Source organism: Girardinichthys multiradiatus, chromosome 13 (genome assembly GCF_021462225.1).
Source record: "Girardinichthys multiradiatus isolate DD_20200921_A chromosome 13, DD_fGirMul_XY1, whole genome shotgun sequence".
NCBI classification, from domain to species: domain Eukaryota; kingdom Metazoa; phylum Chordata; class Actinopteri; order Cyprinodontiformes; family Goodeidae; genus Girardinichthys; species Girardinichthys multiradiatus.
The window spans coordinates 33,853,483-33,876,012 of NC_061806.1; the positions used below are offsets into that span (position 1 = coordinate 33,853,483).

At 37.4% G+C, this 22,530-nt stretch overlaps 2 protein-coding genes across 3 annotated transcripts; one reads left to right on the forward strand and one right to left on the reverse strand.

Annotated features, from left to right (window-relative positions):
- Positions 1-203: 203 nt before the first annotated feature.
- On the forward strand, positions 204-3,723 carry rps18 (ribosomal protein S18). Its single transcript, XM_047384472.1, has 6 exons — positions 204-266; positions 870-968; positions 1,102-1,188; positions 2,499-2,600; positions 2,746-2,837; positions 3,603-3,723. The coding sequence occupies exons 1-6, from the start codon at positions 264-266 to the stop codon at positions 3,676-3,678; spliced, it is 459 nt and encodes a 152-aa protein (XP_047240428.1). The 5' UTR covers positions 204-263; the 3' UTR covers positions 3,679-3,723.
- A 49-nt stretch (positions 3,724-3,772) lies between these two features.
- On the reverse strand, positions 3,773-11,090 carry LOC124879744 (E3 ubiquitin-protein ligase RING2-A-like). Of its 2 annotated transcripts, none has more exons than XM_047384469.1 (7): positions 10,824-11,090; positions 9,592-9,695; positions 7,970-8,130; positions 7,469-7,693; positions 6,087-6,407; positions 5,222-5,474; positions 3,773-5,126 (listed from the first exon to the last, which is right to left on the reverse strand). In XM_047384469.1, the coding sequence occupies exons 2-7, from the start codon at positions 9,667-9,669 to the stop codon at positions 4,974-4,976; spliced, it is 1,191 nt and encodes a 396-aa protein (XP_047240425.1). In that variant the 5' UTR covers positions 9,670-9,695; positions 10,824-11,090; the 3' UTR covers positions 3,773-4,973. The 2 variants fall into 2 exon arrangements, with proteins under 2 accessions (XP_047240425.1, XP_047240426.1); XM_047384470.1 differs by having other exon boundaries at positions 7,478-7,693; positions 10,824-11,089.
- Between the last annotated feature and the right edge of the window lie 11,440 nt (positions 11,091-22,530).

The following is a 22,530-nucleotide window of genomic DNA, read 5'->3' on the forward strand; positions in this document are numbered from 1 at the left end:
GATACCAGCAATGAAAAAGCTATTCATATTTTTATTAACCGAGCACGCTATCTGACGTATACTTGTGAAATGATTCTGTACAATTAGAATAAAATAAATGTAAAATATATGTATTTTTATTTAACAAAAACTAGCTTTATGTGAGTACATCCATAAACTTCATCGGATCCATTAAAAGCGAAGGACCAACTTCCTTCCAAAAACCGAGCCACAGTCTCGCGAGAAAACAGCGTCTTCCTCTTTGCACGGAACCTAAAGTCAAGATGGTGAGTTGATATTACACCCATTTGGTTGTGGTTTTAAAATCCGTAATCATCGAGTTTTTATCTACTTTATCCGTCTTATATTTATCCCTTTTACATTGTGTACATGATGCGGGGTTGAAATAGCGCAATATCGTTGAAATATTGGACATTGTATTTGAAATATTGTACCCTAACTTACCAACGCTGCTTAGCTGTGGGGACTCGCTTAAGCTAAGTAGCGCCAACAATGATAATACCTCCAATGTTCTTTTCAGTAATATCGACAAAATACAAGTTTTGTATATCAGTTAGAGGAGTGGAAGCATGCGTTTTATTGTTAGTCTGAGGTCCTGTTATATTAACAAAAGGCAATGTAGTTTGAAGCTTCAATCGCTTAGCTAAGTAGTAAATTAGCGTTAACAAAAGGACAACGACAAATGAAAGCCTGTTACTTGCATTAAGATTTGTAGTTTTGTAACTGGTTTGCTTGAGCAAATGAGTTGTTTAATTACTGTTTTCCTAATTTTTGCAGTGGTGTCGTATGTGCGTCTGCTGCTTGGATTCAGTCTTTGATCATAACTGATCTTTTTTCTTTTGGTGATATTTTTTCTGTTATGATTTCAGTCTCTGGTGATCCCTGAGAAGTTCCAGCACATTCTTCGTGTCCTGAACACGAACATCGATGGTAGGAGGAAGATTGCCTTCGCCATCACCGCCATCAAGGTAAATTTGGGAAGATTAATCCCTTTCAGATGATTACTTCTGTAATTTTGCTACATATGATTGTTAAACTTGCTCATGTGGTCTATCCTTAATCTGTACTCCAGAAAAAAAATTAATTATTGTCTGATTTAAGGGTGTAGGCAGACGCTACGCTCATGTCGTCCTAAGGAAAGCTGACATTGACCTCAGCAAGAGGGCTGGAGAGCTCACTGAGGAGGAGGTAAGGATGGCTGCTGTAAACTGGAAATGACCTCGCCATTAAGTTCAGTTTGCTTTCATCTCTGCTGTAAATGATGTAGTTGCTACGTATATGTCATAGCTGCAAACGTCAATAAGCGTGAAAGTTGGACTGCCGTGAATGTTTTAGTTTCTTCCCCATTTTTTACTTTTGGAAGTTTCTGCCTTTTTGTACTCGACTTTTGGTTACAAAAATCTGCCAATGAGTCTTATTTGTTCCTGCCTTGCAGTTATTTTGTACCAATTTTGACAATAGATTAAATCAATGAATTTCCTCAAATCATGCAGAACCCTCGCCAGTACAAAATCCCAGTAGTGTTCTGTATAAACACATGGTTCGGTATATCTAATGTTTTCTACCAGTCATTTTTTTGTGGGATATTTTTAAAGTCATCCAGTAGATTGATCTGGAGATCATACCCACAATGAGAATGGTGTATAATGTACAGTATCAGGAAAAACATAAACTTGGATGTGGAAAACAAAATGGAGATCCAAGCATCACCATAGTTGGTGATCAGAGTGGTTTGCAAGAAATAATCACGGGGGTTCTTTAAACCGCATAATTACAACTCAATGGAAATAAAAGTTCCAATAAAAAAGAAATGAGGTCACAGTTGCTCTACTTTGCCATTCCAGTTGACATGTCAAATATCAACATTGTGGCTTTAAATTGAGCTTTCTGTGTTTTAAAATAGTAACTTGATGCACTTTGAAATATAGTTAAAAATAAAACATTTTAAGCAGCATAAATGAGAAAAACCTGTAATTGCACTCAGGCCCTTTAGAGAAATTTAAGGGCTGTTGAGCAAACCAGTTTTAAACAAGAATATTTAGTTTTGCCTGCAGTAGGAACTGTGAACTGGCAGATCAGAAGCAGGACTTGTTCCCAGTGGTTATAAAAGAATAAAAATTGACTAGAGTAGAGGTTGTGGTTCATACCATCTTATTTTAAAACATTAAGTTCCAACTTCAATTTTTATTAGCTTTTTACATGATTCATGCAAATTTGCATAGTACATAACTAAAATCATAAAAATAGTTGAAAGCAAAATGTCTTTGCTTTGTTTGCCTGATGACTGTTTTGTGGCGGTTGTTTCTTCAAATGATTTGAAGAATCATTGAGCCCCTAAGTTTGTGAAATAAAAATTCTTGTTTGATGCACAGCAGTTTAATGACTTAATTTTAACTGAGATCTTAACAAATGGGCTGTTTTTTTTTTCCTGTTGGAACTGAAGTTATCTTGTTTATTGTTCACGTTTTAGATTGTACTGACACTTTTACTTTTCCCAGGTTGAGCGGGTAGTGACTATCATGCAGAACCCTCGCCAGTACAAAATCCCAGACTGGTTCCTTAACAGGCAAAAGGATGTCAAGGATGGCAAATACAGCCAAGTAAGTGGTCAACAATATATACAATTCATAGTCCGTGTCGATCCAAAATAAGACACTATGACACCAAATGTAAAGTTTGATGCTGAAAGACTTTGTTTTTTACAGGTACAGCTTAATTACTCATTACTTATGTGTTGATCTTTAGGTCCTTGCCAACGGTCTGGACAACAAGTTGAGAGAAGATTTGGAGAGACTGAAGAAGATCAGGGCTCATCGTGGTCTCAGACACTTCTGGGGGTAAGATCTAATAGTTTTCTTTTAGAAGGACCTACATCAGCTTGTTTACTAGAAGCTGCTTTGTTCTTGGACCAATCGTGACATTTTGGTGGATTAGTTCATAATAGTGTGATAAAGCTTAGGTTGAGAACGGTGTTGAGGCTCCACATACACTGATGTTTGTTGTGGAAGATTGAAGATCGGCAGGTCAGTTCAGGCTTGATGGGCACATTTAATGGTGAACATATGAATTGTGCAGAGAGAGCCTATCCTGGTGAAACTTGATTTACTCTTGGATGAGTTTGGTTTCTATACAGAACACCATTCACTGTTAACTAAATTAACTGCCTTTTTAAAAAACAATCAGATTGAAACCTTTTAAAACTTTGTCCCCTTAGAAGCAAAGCTTTTCCAAAACATGTTACTGTGTATACATGCTAATGCAAATTTGTCCCATTGTCAAAGATGAAAAAAAGTTTTCTATATATGACAAATAGTGATATTTTCATTTTATTTTAAATCAAACAGGGAGGTGTGTTGTGTTGCCTAATACATAAACCCTTTTGGAGAGTTACTGGCAAAAAATCCATATAATGGCTCAACAGTATATTTTCTGTTCAAATTTTAACTATAGTTCTTGTTTCAAAATGCTGTTGTGAAACTGTTACAGCTTGAAAGAATATTTACAAAGAAAATAAATTACCTGCCTTTATAGCTTTTTTCATTTGCAAAGATGAACATAAATTTGGTTTAACTTTTGCTGCATCTTTTTTCTCCCTCCTATAGTCTCCGTGTGCGTGGTCAGCACACAAAGACCACCGGCCGCCGTGGTCGCACTGTTGGTGTGTCCAAGAAGAAGTAAACTCCCCTGCTTCCCTTTGTTTCAATAAACACCACACTCACAAAATCTTCCTGTTCTGGTGTTTTGTTTTTTTTATTCAAATATTGATCCTGAAGGCGGTTAAAATATTGTCTTTATTCTCAATTATTCAGAAAAGGGGTGACTTTTATAACAGGAGTAATATTGCATTTAATTTATCCATTCCACATCCTAAAAGTAGGTAAAATATGGCTGCAGGAAATACAAAGTGCAAAGAAACGACATAAGCAGAGTTGCAATTGTTCAGCTTGGGTTAAGCCTTCATAAAAGGCCAATGTATGGCTTGTCTTTTAGGCAAGTGCAGAAACATACTGTGGTATTAAATAAACCCTAGTCAAAGGGGTGAAAAAGTTAATCTACAGATACATATGAGAAGGATTAAAATGACTGTTGCAACCGTTAAATATTGCAAAAAAAATCCTTCCCATTTTCAGTTATACTAAAATGTTCAAGGCAAATAAGACATGGGCATTCTAAATACAATTACACAAACCTACATTTAATCTATATTAAAGCAGAGCTAAAATATACCCCCACTCCAAAAAAGATTGTAATATTCAAAGAGAGCTGTTCCTGCTAAACTTTTTCCACATAACATTAAGGTTACAGCTGTGAATTAGCCAGTATTACAAATGAGTACATGTGACCGCTGTTTCAGTTGTATCAGGATAGTTCTGATCGCAGTCATTGTCAAGAGTAAGCTTTTATAAATTACATCAGAGTTAAAACTGTTTTCCTAAAGATACAAGAAAGAAATGTGAAGTTGAGCAGGAGAGGAAAACATTTACTATTTCAAAACTGTCCTTTCAGCCCATCTTTTTGGGATGATCTATGCCTAATCAAATACCTGTCAAGATGGTAAATCTAAATCGCCAACTTATTGAAAACCTAAGTAAATATGGGAAAAACCATAAAATAACTGGAATTAAAGAGTCCTCTTTAAATAAAAACCTAAACAGGGAATGGTACATAAAGCATGTATGGAAGAATATGCATTTAGTCCAGACAATTTGAAATTAGGAATGACAAAATGGTGCCATGCTGGAGAAATGTCTACTGACCAAACTGAATTTTATTAAACAGCAGTTTAAAAGTCACTTTCTTTTACTGCTGCAGGTTCCATTATGTTTTGTTTATGACCAAATACTTCAATTCAGGTAATTTCTCAAACATTTTAAATAAAATAAGTATGCAAATGAAATCAATCCAAAATGAATGTGCGACTTGAAACAAAAAAAGGTTCTTGTGGCAGCTGAACAAGAATGGAGGTTATGAACTCATCCATCCTGTGGTAGAGGTGATTTCTGCTGCTGCTGCGCTGCTTGCGGCTGCTGCTGGTCCTTTGTGGGAGCGTAATAGAGCTCCAGCGGCTTTCGGACCTTCCAGTATTTCTCGTTGACCAACTCCAGAGTCAGAGATCCGTTGAGAGTCTGAAAGGAAGGACGGAGGTAGAAGCAGGTAACTGGTTGGCAAACAAACTAACCTATTATACTCAAGATGAGACTTGAATTGGGTTTTTACTCACTGAAAACTGTCCTCCCCTTGTCATTATGTAGATGGTGTATTGTTTCTCACTGATGTTAGTCAGATTTGAACCTTCTCCACTCCTTGACACTCCTCCAGTTTCACCTTCTCCCTCTGCTCCTCTCTCTCCTACTCCGTCCTCCTTCCCTTTGTTCTCTGTTTGTCCATCAGTCCGTCTTTGCTCAAGTGCGATGCGCAGCGCGAGGTACTTTGACAGATGGTCTACAGTGGCATTAGCTGTTGTCTTCACATATCTGTGAAAGGAAGAAAAGATAAACTGCGTTAGTAATAGTGAAATATTAAGTCACAGCTAGTCATTACAAGTTTCTTCACAGTTCAACAGCCAAATAATTTAGTTGGCCTCTTTGAATATTAAGATGTTCTTCAGAATTTTGTGGAAAAGAAAATGTTTTATTGCAGAACTTTGATTTGAAATGAGCTATAATGTCACTCAGTAGGTTTAACCTGTTTAGCTTTCCACCACTCTTCCAACAAGCTCAAGGTAATCACATTTTTCTACTATAGCTATGCGAACTATAACCAATAAGAACTTGGGGTTTATTGCCTTGCCCAGCGGCACATCGACATGGCAGGAGGAAGCTGAAATCAAACCCACAACTTTAGGACTGCAAAATGACCACTCTTGTTGTTGAAACAGTCTACCAAAACAAATTAAACTAATATACAAGGCACTTCAGTAATACTATTTTTTTCAGCAGGGAAACAATTAATACAAATTTTGATTAAGGATTTGATCATCTCCACACCAATACAAAGCTGGGTTAAGAAATCGCCTGTAATAAGCGAGTATTCAAAGCAGCACACAGTGTGTTCTTCAGATGAAATGTTAAATGTTCTGACCCTACCTGGTCTGGTTGTAATCGTTTGCATCGACCAGCTGAGGGTGGGGTCTGAACACCAATTCAATCTCTGAGCCCGGTCCCTCCTTGTGGCGTCTCAGGGGAGGAGTCGGGCTCCCGCTGTCCGCCTCAGGGCCCGAGCCATCATCAGAGGCTCGCAGCCGCTTCTGGCTCGGTCCAGCTTCTGGGGGAGTTTGGTCCCTGGGATGGAGAGTGTTTGAGGGGGCAGAGTCATGGGACAGGTGTGAGCGGGAGTCACCATTATCCTCCCCACCGCTGAAGGTGGTGTTGTCGCTCTCTTGAGTAGGCTTCTTTACTCTGTGATTCCTGTGGGGAGGAGGTAAACATATAAACAAAACCCAAATTGAGAAAATATTTTTTTAATTTGTAGGGCTGAAACAATTCATCGGAATAATCGTCAACTAATTTAGTAATCAAATAATCGTTAACAGGAGTATATAGACTAAAACATACTATTTGCTGAAAGAATAACACACTAATTAGGTCTGAACTGTACAAAAAATACATACATTTTGCATTTAGGATGAAAAACATTCTTAGACTGTAAATCTGCTCAACTCCTAAAGTGGCTTCACCTGTTTCAAATTCGTTAAAGAAAAATCTCCTACGATCACCTTTATCTATCCAATTAATTAATTAAACAAAGAAATAGTCGACAGATTAATTGATTAGCTAAATAATCGTTAATTGCAGACCTATAAATTTGTATCCACGTTTTACTGCAATAAATCAGCTCTGAACATTTTTGGATGGAGAGGAAAATTTCTGTGTGCCACTTCCTGACAAAAAGCAGTAACACATGGGGGCAGCAGGAGGCTGATGTGAAGTCAGAGATTCTAGGAGTTGAATCTTGACCAAGAATTGTCAGCAATGAAAATAGAAATAAAGGACATACAAACTAATACTAAATTAAAGAGATTCTGAATATTCACTAATAACCCAATATAAAACTGTATGATTACACTTAAAAGGTGAAGATTGATAAAAACAGGACAAATAGTGAGCTGAAAGGATTCTGGGCCTGGTATTACAAAACTTTGCTTGGCTTCCTCGTCCTTCAAATGAAAGAAAATCCAATTTTTCTGATGGACCAGCTACAAAAGAAGCAGTTACAGAAAAACTCAAAGATCTATTTCAAAAAATAAGAAGGGGGGGGGGGGGGGGGGGGGGGGTATTAAAACTGGTGCAAAAGCAGAGAGTAAACATAAGGTGTACCTCTGAACTTTTTACACTTAATCAGCAACAAATATGGGAACGATTACTCTAGAGTAAACTGTATAGTGATACCAAAAGCAGCATTTTTATTTAAGGGGGGAAAATCTCATTCGTAATACACCCCCCCTGACAACCTCCCTTTCCTCCCCCACCTCTCGGACCTGTAGCGGGCCTGTTGGCGGAGACCCTCCTCAATGCTGGAGCTCAGCGCTTCCTTGTTGTGCAGCCTGTTGAGCCTTTCGAGGACGGTCCGCTGATGGGCCTCATACTCGTCACGACTAGGGTAGATCTTTGAGATGAGCGCGTCAAAGTTTGAGTCTCTGCGCAGTGAACGTCTGGAAACCAGTTTCTTCCTACAGGTTGGGCACTCCTTGTTCCTGAGGTGTAATAAAGACAGGCAATAGGATTTTAAAATAAAATATAGTCAGGTCATTACTTAAGACTTATTTTGCACTTGCATATATGTGACTAATCATTTCCATTCAAAGATACACTGAAGTTTTCCTGTTTATTCTCAACATCAGATGGACATTACAGAATTATAGTTAGTTTTACATCTTGGACCCCCATAACAAAGCACATAGTGAATTAGTGTTTAGATAAGTTATGCATGTTTTTTTTATAAACTAACACCTAAGGGTAGTTGTGCTTACCCAGATCGCAGTGCGGTGACAATACAGTCGGAACAAAAGCGATGCAGACACTCTTTGGTGGTCATTGTGTTCTTCAGCATGTCCAGACAGATGGGACACATCAGCTCACTGTGCAGCGAGCGAGGAGACACAGCCACCTCAGTCCCATCAACGATGGCCTCCTGTGTGCACACCAAAATTCTGCTTTGTTCTGTTTCTTTATATTGTGACAATTTACAAAACAAAACAACATTTATTTCATGACACCTTACAGGACAAACTGGTCCAATTCATACAATTGTTAAATTCAAAAATCTTATTTAAATTCAAAAATATTTATTAATCCCAAAGGGATATTAAATGTTGTTATGATGGCTGTGGGCAGGAAGGATCTCCTGTGGCTGTCTGTCTTATAGCAGATCTCTAGAAGCCTCTGACTGATGACACTCTGTATATATAAAATATCATTTCATTTTGGCCCAGTTTGAGCTAAATCAATCCAGTTCATCTAGATACAACCAAATCACAGTCAAATTCATATGAAAACAATCCAATTTAGCTAAAATTCTAAAGTAATTCAGGCCAATCCAGCTATCATTTACTGCCATTTGGTAAACGGTTAAACATCTAAACAACAAAACAGAAAATTTGACAAATTTGTAACTCAGATCATGGCTAGAATAAATGCAGCATTTTGTTATTCTTTTAAACTTATTTTTAATGATCTAAGGCACGATCTGTAACTTCACTTTGGAAGACACATTAATAAACATATTCACTTTTTATAACTTTATATGTCGTCTGGTGAGAAGAGTGTATTTTTTGGTGACCTTTCATTTTTGGAGCCATAAAGAGTTTGATCAGAGTTTTTGGGGAGAATTTTTAGAACTAAAATAAAAAAATAACAAGGAACACTGCAGAAGATTGTTAATGGCAAAAATAAGGACTATGAATATGTACAGTGACTGTTCACTTTGATATCTGCACAAAAAAAGCTAGAAAAACTTAAACATATTTAGCTTTGACCCTGTCCCAATATATGTATAAAACTATTTATTGAATATTCTCTGATACAAATGTAAACTAGTGTATACATCCAGCAACCATAGATTTAGATATATCAGAGGCAGTCAGTTTAGACACCAAAATGCAAACATTTCCTGTACATTATACATATTTAAGTAATTGATTAAACATATGATCAGTGTCAAAATGTGGTTGTATTCGAACTATTTATAAGGTGAAAAATATTCTCTACTCTGTCAAAAATGATTAGCGAACAGTTTGTACAGTTTAGCCATTTGAGACAGATAGCTCCAGGACACATTACAAGGTTTCTTAGTCAGTCATGGTAACACCCTGATTTATTACTGATGTCACACAGGCAGATCTGTAATGTTCTTTAACACGGAAAACCTTTGTTCACCAAAACATAGCTGTGGAATTATTCTCTCTTTGTGGGACACTCCTCTAACCCATGACGTTTGAACCATTTAACCCTGTTAGGTTGGATCCAACATATCCACATATTTTTCAAAACTAAACATCTGAACATATTTCACCATTCAACCGTGATGCAAAGGTCAGGTAGCATTCAGCTTACAGACAGTTTTACAACTTTCCTTTTTATTGTTACTGCTTACCTGAGGGCTCCTGTGCAGCTCATAAAGACTCAGCTCCCAGGTCTTGCTTGGAGTCTGGACATTTACAGGAGCTGCCATGTCTGTGGTTTCCTACAATCACTGAACTAGAAAAACAGAAAACAGAGAGGGAATGCTTGAGATTCTTTGTAACCATTTTTAACCCTCAACACATAAATCAAATTCTACACGTTTAAGCTATATTTTCCTTTAGTGGCAATTTTCTGAAAAGCTTTGAAGATAATTCATTTATTTATGCAGATATTTGGCAAGACTGTATTTACATATAGGTTTGATGGCTTTCCAAGCTGAGAGTTAGTTGCTTGTTTCTCTTATGAGATCTGGCCACACTGGTTGAATCCTCTTTAAAGAAGCTCCTAAAGGTCGATGGACTTTCTTGGGCAGCTGTTGAACCTCTCTACTTGAACGTCTTGATGACATGATAAATGTTTGACATGGTTGCAATTTAGGACTGTGAAGCCTGGTTGATGCAAAACAATTACAGTATGTTTCTTGTGGGGCAACAATTGTTGATAAAAGAAAAATGGCTTCTTTTGAAGGAACGCTTGTGCTGTAGAGTTATATCAGCTGCATTGCCCTCCTTTACGTTTCTCAAAAGTTGACGATATCATTCCAAAGATGCTAGCTGGTCATGTTGTGGCATAGTTAAAACACAATGGCTTTGTGATTTAGGCAGTTTTCATTGTCCTTTATTAACTTTGCAGTTAACGCTTTTTATCTGGTCCCTTTTCATTGCAAAGTAGATTTAAAGCTAATTGCCTATGAAAAAGCACATCTCTGTCAGACCCAAAATCTTTGACCATGACTATACAGCAAGTGACAACAGCCTCATTACTTATCAATCCATCTTTTCTTCAATAAATATAACTTACATTTTGTTTGTACATTTATTCTACAGTTTATGAATCATCTAAAAATCTGGATGTTACTCTTGAGACCTTTAATATCTTATCTAATAATTGTAAAAACACGGCGTCCCCAAACAGTTATGCATTTCATCATATAGTGCTTATACTGTAAAAAGAGGCTGAGTAAATTTAACTTCTGCGACAACGAAAGCTAAGACGTCACATAGGTTTTTAACATTACACAAGTATATTAACTTTAATTATTCGCTGTTATTAACAATTCAGCGCAAAAAATTCTTCATATTACTCCATGTAGATTTCAAACTAGGATTAAGCAACATGAGTCGATCAAAAAAATTAACTCACCTGACGTTTAACAGACGGACAGCTGACAGGAGCAGACAAACACACACCACTTCCAGACAAAGTTCTCACTAAATACCTCTAAAAACACACAATGAGGCTTATTTCCTCCCCGAGTCTTTAGGCCGTCGGACGAGACTCCCGATTGAGCCTCGTCTGGAGGATAAGTAAGACAAAGAAATCAAAAACGCAACATTTTTTCCAACACTAGCAGCTAGTTAGCATTAGCCGAAGCCATATTTCTTCGTCTTCTTCTTCATACGTCAAGCTACCACTCTTACCAAACGAGACTGACCCCCAACGGACAATCGATGTATTGCTAAATAAATGCCCCACAAAAGTTATTGGTGTTGTAAAAGTTTAAAACAAGCTTTGATGTAAGCTAGACATTATCACTTTGAAACATAAACAGTTTAAGCATAATTTTAGACCTAGACCTCTACATTTAACTGGACTGTTTTGTTGCATACAAAACAAATTTGGTTAAACCAGCTGTGTCCATTTTACTTTGTTATTGTACACTAATACATTAATGCTATGATTCCTATGATTTGTTTTAAAAAAATAAAAAAGCTGAAATAATGCACTCCCTTTCGTTTTATTGTGTTTATTTGCTTGTTTTTGTGTTCTTTGCAGATCAGCATAAGTTCTGTCTAAAGGTATTTTTTATAAAATATGCAAGTCTTTGTAGAAATCATGGTAATATTAAACATGGTGTTTATGGCCATTAATATATATATATATATATATATATATATATATATTCTGCAGATAATGTAATTACAAATACATTTTAAATTAAAATCTATATTCAAAAGTATGACAACTTCAAAATGTTGGTTTATCTTTTTTATTCTAAAAAGTCATTGCCTTGTTTTAGTACTGAGACCTATGTCAGTGTCAGTTTATATATAAAGGACATTTAAAACCAAACTAATGTATGGGAATGTGAGTGGGTGTATGACATCCATTGTTGTTAGTCTTTACGTTGGGTGTGTGGTGTGAGTGTTTTTATGTGTATGCATCAGGATGGGAATGTGTGATTGTGACTGTGTGCGCCTATTTTTTGTGTCAGGTTGGGTCTTGGGCTGCTCCCTCTCCTGGATCAGTTTAGGCTCCCATTGAATGTGGGGCCTATTTCCTCCCTGCCACACTACCTGCCGGTGGTTGGTGTCTCTGCCCGCTGGTGTACTTGTGGTGCTCGGTGTCCGGGGCTGGATGTTTGGGGGTGTGCTGGCTCACTCCCGGTGGCTCCTTGCCGGGGTCTGGATCCCTGGGCTCTGTCGGGCCTCTGCTTGGGGAGTGATATGTCACAGGGTCTTGGATCTCTAGTTTCACGGCTGGATCTGCTTGGGCATAGATGGCTGCCGGCAGGGCATGTGGGCTCGATGCTGCAGCTCCCTGGAGTTTCTGCACTGTGGCTGCTGTGTGGTTCCCCTGGGACTCTTCCCTGCTCCTCTCTGGGGGGGTTACGGTAGTCCCGGGGATGGTTCTCCAGGGGTTCCTGTGCTCTGGGGGGCCTTTGGATGTCTATGGCTTGGATCTCCTCCGTATCTGTCCCAGGTCCAGGGGGGCTGGTATGTGGCTCCTAACACTCGCTACTGGATATTTTTTGTGGAGAAACTCAGACCCACAGGTGTTTAGATTCAGGTGTTAACAGATACACAAATGTTCTATATTGAGCCGCATTTACCACTAAATACATCTTGAATTTATAAGTACCGTGCACATTTTGGTAAAAAAGCTGTTAATATGAATGTTTCTGTAGGTGTACAAGCAAGCACAGTGTTATCTTGTATTCACTTCATCCTTCTTTCTCTCCTCCATTCTTTTCTCCTTCTCTCCCCTTTTCCTTTTTGCTCCACCTCTCTGTCTTTCGTGCTTCTTATTTTATTCCTTTTCGTTTCTGTCTCCATGTCTGTAGCAATTGAAATAAACCCAAAGCAGTTTCTAATACATTTTCTTTTATAAATATCAGGCAAAGCTTTAAAGGGTTAGCTGTAATGCTCCACTTGTGAAAGTAAATCTATTGGGCTTTTACTTGGCACTCAGACAACAATTCTGAGTGCTACTCTGCCGGACAGGACACGGTAAAGAAAAACAACAAACTAGTAGGACCAACATGCTATAGATGGTAGGCTTAGAGCAACGGAGGAACCCAGAATGCAGACGAGCAGGCAGCATGACGGTAGGTGAAAAAAACTTTAATTTACAAAAACTCACTCACAGAAAGAGGCAGGAACAAAACAACAAACGGGCAGGCAAGACAGGCATGGCATGATCCAAACAAGACATGAGCATGATCTGAAAGCAAGGCATGAACATGATTTGAAAATGATTCCGCGATGAATAACTGAACAGGTGTGTATTTATGGAGGGTGACCAGGTGAAACAAGAAGACAGATTAACTAGGTGCAGGTGAACCGAATAAAGTTGATTGACAGGACAAAACATGGCTTGAGCAGAACAGAAACTCTTGAATACAAACTAACAGAAACTAGAAAAACATGAAACTAAAGCATAACCAGAAAAATAATAAACAGAAGCATGATTCAAAAACTTAATTGTGAAACAGACCAACAAAACCCAAAAAAACCAACAAATCATAACAATAGAACGAGGTAAAACAAGTGAAGAACAAAAACATTTATCACAAAAACAACACAAAGGGAGAAGAGATAAAATTAAATGTATATTAAAATATGACAAAAAACCTAGATAAAATAACCATTCAACATACTTTAATCTTATAAAATATAACAAGCACCATGTTCAAAAAGCCTGCAAGACCAGTATCTATGTCAAAAGTGAATTGACAGCTCTTAAAAAATGATATGAAAAGAGGTCTGGCAGGTTTGTTTGCCAGACTGGTGTTTTATTTTTACAAAATCATTTGAATTATGTTTGAGATGTTTGAATTTTATATTAAGTCAGATTGTGTTTAGGATGATAGCATTAACTTGTCATTACATAATTAATTATTAATTTTATTAATAGGGCGTGGCGCTGTTGGTGTTGGGGTTAAAGTGCATGATCCATATATTGAGGCTTCAGTCCTTGATGCAATGTCTTCCCCTCTCTCTCCACCCCTGTTTCCTGCTTATCTACTGTTGAAAAATAAAGGCCACTAGTCCCTAAAAATAAATATATATTAATAATAACAATAGTCTAGTGGCAAAGCAGGCACCCCATATACTGAGGATATTAGCCCTCGACGCAGCAAGGCTTCAACTCCTTGCCTTGAGACCTTTCCTGTATGCTTTCTTCTTTGCCCATTTCCTGTCTGATTGATTACTGTCAATAAAGGCCACCAGTGGCACAAAGTCCTAAAAAAACCCATAATATTAATATTACTATTGATAGGTCCTAATATGCCCGAGAACCCTTTGATAGAACTGCAGTATCATTTGTGGAGGTATGATGAACCCACACATTGAGTGTATCTGTAGAACAAAAACATTAAGATCAAAAGCATGTTTTCCGGTGACGTGGTTTGTTCAAAGAAAACACTATCACCATTTCATTTTTATTGTCCACAAGAAATGAGTTTAATCCTTTGCACTCCCTTACTAGTGAAGGTCTCTGCTCTCTGAATAGATCATGCAATTGTTAGCAATGAAGAATGTAGACAGTCAAGTTTTACTGCCCTGAACACGTGGTTCCGTCTGTTGAAATTAAGGCTTTTGATTTCAAATGCATCTGTCAGTAAGTCTGACTACAGCCTTTGGTTTAGCTAAACTGGGTGTCTGTTAAAGCCACATACAAAAAAAGTGGTGATATAAGTGACAAAATGTGAGCTGAGTGTGAAATATTTTGTTAAAGAACAAGCACCACTTTCCCTGAAGTTACACATGGTCAAGGGTGCATGAGCTGTTATGGAAAATTTTAGTGCCTTGCTTTCTTTGCTCCTTGATACTCTACAGGAACTGACAAAAGTATTAGAACCCCCTCAGTGTTGTCCCATTCTTCTCTTATATAGTCTAAGAGTAATGGTTTCTCAGCCTTCTGCTTGCAGCTGTGTGAGATAATACAGGTCCTTCTCAAAATATTAGCATATTGTGATAAAGTTCATTATTTTCCATAATGTCATGATGAAAATTTAACATTAATATATTTTAGATTCATTGCACACTAACTGAAATATTTCAGGTCTTTTATTGTCTTAATACGGATGATTTTGGCATACAGCTCATGAAAACCCCAAATTCCTATCTCACAAAATTAGCATATCATTAAAAGGGTCTCTAAACGAGCTATGAACCTAATCATCTGAATCAACGAGTTAACTCTAAACAGCTGCAAAAGATTCCTGAGGTCTTTAAAACTCCCAGCCTGGTTCGTCACTCAAAACCCCAATCATGGGTAAGACTGCCGACCTGACTGCTGTCCAGAAGGCCACTATTGATACCCTCAAGCAAGAGGGTAAGACACAGAAAGAAATTTCTGAACGAATGGGCTGTTCCCAGAGTGCTGTATCAAGGCACCTCAGTGGGAAGTCTGTGGGAAGGAAAAGGTGTGGCAGAAAACGCTGCACAACGAGAAGAGGTGACCGGACCCTGAGGAAGATTGTGGAGAAGGGCCGATTCCAGACCTTGGGGGACCTGCGGAAGCAGTGGACTGAGTCTGGAGTAGAAACATCCAGAGCCACCGTGCACAGGCGTGTGCAGGAAATGGGCTACAGGTGCCGCATTCCCCAGGTCAAGCCACTTTTGAACCAGAAACAGCGGCAGAAGCACCTGACCTGGGCTACAGAGAAGCAGCACTGGACTGTTGCTCAGTGGTCCAAAGTACTTTTTTCGGATGAAAGCAAATTCTGCATGTCATTCAGAAATCAAGGTGCCAGAGTCTGGAGGAAGACTGGGGAGAAGGAAATGCCAAAATGCCAGAAGTCCAGTGTCAAGTACCCACAGTCAGTGATGGTCTGGGGTGCCGTGTCAGCTGCTGGTGTTGGTCCACTGTGTTTTATCAAGAGGCAGGGTCAATGCAGCTAGCTATCAGGAGATTTTGGAGCACTTCATGCTTCCATCTGCTGAAAAGCTTTATGGAGATGAAGATTTCATTTTTCAGCACGACCTGGCACCTGCTCACAGTGCCAAAACCACTGGTAAATGGTTTACTGACCATGGTATCACTGTGCTCAATTGGCCAGCCAACTCTCCTGACCTGAACCCCATAGATAATCTGTGGGATATTGTGAAGAGAACGTTGAGAGATTCAAGACCCAACACTCTGGATGAGCTAAAGGCCGCTATCGAAGCATCCTGGGCCTCCATAAGACCTCAGCAGTGCCACAGGCTGATTGCCTCCATGCCACGCCACATTGAAGCAGTCATTTCTGCCAAAGGATTCCTGACCAAGTATTGAGTGCATAACTGTACATGATTATTTGAAGGTTGACGTTTTTTGTATTAAAAACACTTTTCTTTTATTGGTCGGATGAAATATGCTAATTTTGTGAGATAGGAATTTTGGGTTTTCATGAGCTGTATGCCAAAATCATCCATATTAAGACAATAAAAGACCTGAAATATTTCAGTTAGTGTGCAATGAATCTAAAATATCTGAATGTTAAATTTTCATCATGACATTATGGAAAATAATGAACTTTATCACAATATGCTAATATTTTGAGAAGGACCTGTATGTATGCCACACTGTTAAGATTATGTCTAGGGCAACAGGTTTCTCTCTCTGTTTCTCTCTCTCTCTGGGTCTCATGAGAGTTACCTTGAAAACTGTTGTAGCTTATAGGAGAACTTTTGCTTTGTCCAGGCAGAACAATTTGGCAGCACTACTGAGCGCATCTCCAATGCTGTAAACAATTCTTCTCTCTTGCAAGATTATAATAAAGCTGATTCTGAGTGACAATCATCGGTCTCTGTCTTGGTAAAGACACATCTTTCTACGACAGAGCTCACTGTCCGTGACCGAGAGCCCCTCGATTACTGACCTACTGTTACTCATTCTAGGTTAACTGCAATGATTTGTAAGACTGCCCAAGCTATATGTCATTGTGTTTTAGATTTGGATCTTTTAAAATCCCTAACTATAATTCCGAAATCATGAAATACCTTGTATGTTGTAAGAAGCTTAAAACCCATAAATCCAGTTGTGCATTTACAAAACCACAGAGTTCCTGACTAATAAGCTGTGGCTGTACTGGTTTGCTGAGTAAATGACTGACAGTTTCTTTGTGCCAATCAATTCCAAACTTTGATCCTCTTAACGTCAAACAAAAGTGAACTTTGCAGAACACTATTCTTTTTACTTTGATCACAACATGCAGAAACATGATCCAACCACTAACTAGCTTTACAATTATCTACATGTATTTTTCACATGCAAAACTAAATTTTTATAGATTTTGTTACATAGTTAGGCCACATTTAAAATACCAAAAGTTGTTTAATTAACATTTTGAATATTTACTGATATTTTTTGTGCTTTTCATAACGATTCAGAATGTACTAGAAGCTCAAAATAAAGCAAACCAAAACGATTTACATTCAAAATGGCTTGAATTTTCATGATCTGGCATGGTCCAAACGAGGGTGATTGGGAGGTCTAGGAGATATCTCGTTCTCTGATGTCTGATACAGGACCTTGACACCTTTGAACTGCTGGAACAAAAAGGCTCCGACATTCTGCTCTGGAGGAATGTGGATGGAAGACTGATCAAACAAAATACCTTTGTTGACAAGTTAATTGCTGTGACCTGTGCTGGCTTATGGCTGTAAATAGTCTCCCCACTATTGTTTTATAAATACATTTATACTTTTAAAGGTCAAATCTGATATAATCCTGAAATAAAAAAGACCAAATATGTTGCCTCTTTAAGACATGGTCAGAAATAAAATACATACCTTGAGAAAAAGAAAAATGCACCCTGATAACCTGGGGTCTAAGAATACATTCGGCTCACAAAATGATGCGCAACACTGGGTTCATGAGAAGGAAGTGATGTGATACTTTAAAAATTGTTTTGAGAAAACTATGAATCTATTAAGTTTGTTTTTGGTTTTTTCCAAATAAAGCCTATACAAAACTCATACAAAAATGTTTTAAAGAATCCATTGAAGTCTACACACAACTAGTTTCTAAGCCGTTGTTTTATTTTTTATCTGTGGTTAACCTAATGCCACACAATATCATTGTGAATGCCTCTTTTTGTGTTTTCCCAAATGGATTCAAGGTTTTAAAAGACTCTGGGTTTAAAGAATCTATGTTCTGTGTACAATTATCTAGTTTGATCAGACAAAGTATTTCAGATTTTAAGCCAAAAATGACTAGAAATCCTGAGTAAACAAATTACAAAGAAAAACAATGAAATAGTGTGTGTTTTCTTTTAGCCTTGTTAACAGGCAATTGTTAACCAGTGGTAGTATTCTCCCCATTCTCACACAATCATTTGTGTCTTGTCTGTGATTGTTGTCAGCTAGCCGATGATGATCAATGTGTATTGGTCAAATCCATCAGTACAACAGACTGAAAAATAATTCTTCCTTTCTTAATTCAAAACAACGGTCTCAAACATAAACACATGGTGTCAAGCTTATGGTAAACACCTTCATATCTGAGGCTAATCATAACATCAGATTTCACCAGACAAAAGGCTGTTTCACAAAATATTTCCATTATAAACCTATAAAGAAGAGCAGCCTCTGAGGTCCCTCAGACCATTCATAATAATGAGTGAAGTCGGCAATATCCTGCACAGTTGTGAGTTTTCAAAATTTCAAAATATTCTATTCTCTTCTGTTCTATGATTTCTGGCTCTTGACTGACTTCAACTACCTTGCTTACTTTTAAAAGAACATATGAAGAAGGCAAAAACGAGGCCTAATCCCACCTTGAAGTGTTAGGTGAAAGGGGCTAAAGTCACATACCTACAGCAACCGGATAACTGTGCATGACAGACTTCCCTTTGGTGCAAAATATTGTGGAATTTTAATATCAGGAGACTTTAACCTACAAAAGCTTGTTACACCTGTAATGATTACCTTTGAAAGTTGTTCCAGAGAGTGAAAGGTCATATCCTTCTAAGGCATCACAACACATTTTTTTAAATACTTTGCTCTAGACAGGTTACAACGGAAGCAGTCTTTCCTGGTCCCAGATACTGCAACACAATCTGTCTAGTTAGAATAGCATGCAACTCTTAATCTCAGGGTTGTGAGTTCAAGCCCTGTGTTGAGTGGCAATTTAAGCTTTGTGTCACCTACTGGTGTTATTTAGTATTTTCCATTACTACAGATTGTGTTCATTATGTGCAAGAATTGGATTTAAAAACAAATAAAAAAGGAAAGCAGAAGGTGCAAAAAATAATTAAATCCAGTTGAATGTTAAATACAGAGAAAAAATGTAGTCGTGATTAGACTCAAGCAAAGAAACAACCCAACAGGTGGTTGGAAAGGAGCCCAGTCTAAAATAACGTGCTAGTCCGTAGTATAAGTGGATTTAAAGATGGCATGGAATCCATTGTTTGTTATGAGAATTATTCATGCTTGATTGGAAAGAGATTAACAAGGGTCAGTGCCACATGCTTGAAATCTCCTTCACTATTTAACACTGTCACTTAAAAAAACACAGAGAGTTACAAAAATATTTCTTCACTGCACTTTCTAATTAGTTTGAAAAAACCTTTTAAATGTTTTAAAATTTCATTTATTTCTTTAACCTACTTTAAAAGCAGAAATTGCGACCTCTGTATGACATTTTTTATTTAATGTCTTAATGACTATATGAGCTGCACGGTGGTGCAGAATGTTTCACTGTTGCCTTGCAGCAAGTAGATCCTGGATTTAAATTCCAGCCAGCGGATCCTTCTGTATTGATTTTGCATGTTCGTCCCATGCATAGGTGGGTCCTCTCCTAGTATTCCACCTTCCTCCCAGAATCCAAAAACATAACTGTTAGGTTAATTGGTCTCACTAAACTGCCCCTAGGTATAAGTGGGTGTGTGCATGGTTGTTTCTTCTGTGTGTCTCTGTGTTACCCCTGATGTACTGGTGACCTGTCCAGTGTGTATCCCGGCTCTTGCCCAATGACCGCTGGAGATAGGTACCAGCCACCCAGACAATGGATGATGAAAGGACTATTTGGATAACACAGTGTAAATAAAGTGCAGCAAGTCTACGGAGTTTAAACTGACCTTTAGTTATTTCTGGTTGTATGTTTCCAATTGGAGACAACAATTCAATTCAATTCAAAAATACTTTATTAATCCCAAAGGGAAATTAAATGTTGTTATAGCTCATATTATGAAGGTTTCCTGCCCACAGCATCTACAACAGCTCTTTGAGGAAACCTTCATAATATGAGCTATAACAACATTTAATTTCCCTTTGGGATTAATAAAGTATTTTGGAATTGAATTGAATTGAAGTCATTTTTCTTCTGTATGAATAGCTACAGGGACAGTTTTATACCCTTGAGGGATCAGTTCATTATCATAAATTATTCCTCTCCAGCATGAAATCTGCAGGAAATATTGACCTCTGTTTAACAGGAAAAAGCTTTTAATTTCTTAATGGATTGTCCCAACTCTCATATCATTTAATTGGCCATAAAGTATAATTTATAAATGTAATATAAATCAAAGATGTCTGCCATTTTTAATCTGGGGTATTTGATCTTAAAATAAAAATAAAAAAGAGCTGTCAATTTAGCTTCTAATTGTTCCTTATTTTCTTTGAAGACAAAATTTTCATTTTATGCAATAAAGCATATTTAAGATGTGGATATTTTTGAATTCCATATGTTCTAACTTCAATCGTGTTGTCACAGTAACAAAAAATACCATTCCTGCATGTGCGAACATTGGTTGACATGCAGTCATATTCAATAAATTAGAATTTTATTGGAAAGTTCATTTATGTCAGTAACTCAATTTACATATTGAAACATATTATATAGAGTAATTCCACAGAGACTGATGTTTTCAAGCCTTTATTTCTGTTAATTATGATGATTTTCTGCTTGGAGCTAATAAAAACACAACATTTAAGATTAGAATCTTACATCTAACCAGTATTTTAATACAGAAATATGTGACGAAGAATATGTTCAATACCTGTCTTATGGTTGTTATTGTGTAAAAGTGCTTTTAATCTGACAAACGAACCTCGTCTGAACCCATATTGTAATTTATTGAAAATGACTGTATGTCTTTAAGTTCACCTCAGGTCAACAACCAGCACTCACAGCATCACAGCAGAAGAATAGTCCTTACTCATTAAGCTTCCTGAGTGTTTAGTAAGCAGGTGTGTCACCTCACCTTTTGAAGCTTTGTGTGTCCTAACGTTTCAAAAATGTCTTCAGAAACCTTTGTTTGGTTAATTGCCAGGTAATTATACCAGCTAATGGCTGTAAATTCTTTTTTTACTTATGTATCCTCTGAAGGGCAAAGCAGTCTCTTTCCATTAATGTAACATATATACACATATAACAAACTTAATGATATGGTTGCAAACAAACAATATATGTTGAGAAACATTAATTTTGACTCACTTTATAGCCATTCTGTCATGGTTTACTTGATATTGGACCCCAGAATGCAGACGAGCAGGCAGCGTGATGGTAAGTGAAAAAAGGTTTAATTACGAAAACTCACACTCAGCTGGAGGCAGGAACAAAACAAACGGGCAGGCAAGACAGGCATGGCATGATCAAAAAGACAAGACTTGGTTTGAGAACAAGACATGAGCATGAGAAATGTCTCTGCGACGACTAACAGAACAGGTGTGAATATATGGCGTGAAAAACAGGTGGAGCAAGGAGACAGATTAACTTGAAGCAGGTGAACCGAATAAACTTAATTAACAGAACAAAACGTGACTGGAGCAAAACAGAGACTCTTGAACACAAACTAGAAAAACATGAAGCAAAAGCATAACCAGATCCGAAAACCAAACTTAACAAAACATGAACAAGACGACAAAACAAAAGCATGACCAGGAAAATAAACAGAAACATGATTCAAAACTTGAACAGTGAAAAACATAAGGAAAAAACCCAAAACCAAAAACCAAACAACCCCAAATTATGACATGTTCATTATCTTACGATCACAATGGTCATGATCAGTTATTAATGAGTAATCAGTTGAGGTGCATCATTTATGGGTCACATTGAGAAGCAGAATAATAGTAAATTAAGAACTTGTGTTTACCCCAAATGTTCTGTAGCTTGAAACACGTGTTGATGTAAATTGTCAGATTGATTGCAACTGAAAGTTTGTTAATCACTTTTTAAAAATCAGTGACATTAAGAACACAGGTTAAAAATATTGGAAGGTTGTCAAAATCAAGAAACCATTTCACTCTTCACTGTAGTACACCTAAATACAGAATTTGGATGCTGCTCTTCAAAACTAGGCACATAAAGCCTGAAACATGTTCTCATTCTGATGAATATAGCAGTTTAGAGTCAGGTGCAAGAATTCAAAAAGCCACCATGCCTTAAGTCAACAATCTGCACCTTAATTAATAACTTTACATATCTCTTCTTTAAGTTTTATTTTAGGTCAAGTGGCTAAAACGGTTCTTTGTAATTTGTATGTAGTCACTGTTATACAGAACAGACACACCTTAGATACAAAACAACCTTTAAAAAGAAACCTGGGCGAAGGTTCAAATGAATGAATCATCACAATGTCTATCAGATTTTTCTTTTGACATTTTCATTATTTTGGTAAAGGATCATCATATGT

Coding starts and splice junctions, on each gene's coding strand:
- LOC124879744 (XM_047384469.1), bottom strand. CDS start 9,669: ATGGCAGCTCCTGTAAATGTCCAGACTCCAAGCAAGACCTGGGAGCTG. Junction 6,408..7,468: donor GCCCGCTACAGGTCCGAGAG/GTGGGGGAGGAA, acceptor TCCTCCCCACAG/GAATCACAGAGTAAAGAAGC. Junction 5,127..5,221: donor CAAGGGGAGGACAGTTTTCA/GTGAGTAAAAAC, acceptor CCTTCCTTTCAG/ACTCTCAACGGATCTCTGAC.
- rps18 (XM_047384472.1), top strand. Junction 969..1,101: donor TCGCCATCACCGCCATCAAG/GTAAATTTGGGA, acceptor GTCTGATTTAAG/GGTGTAGGCAGACGCTACGC. Junction 2,601..2,745: donor AGGATGGCAAATACAGCCAA/GTAAGTGGTCAA, acceptor GTTGATCTTTAG/GTCCTTGCCAACGGTCTGGA.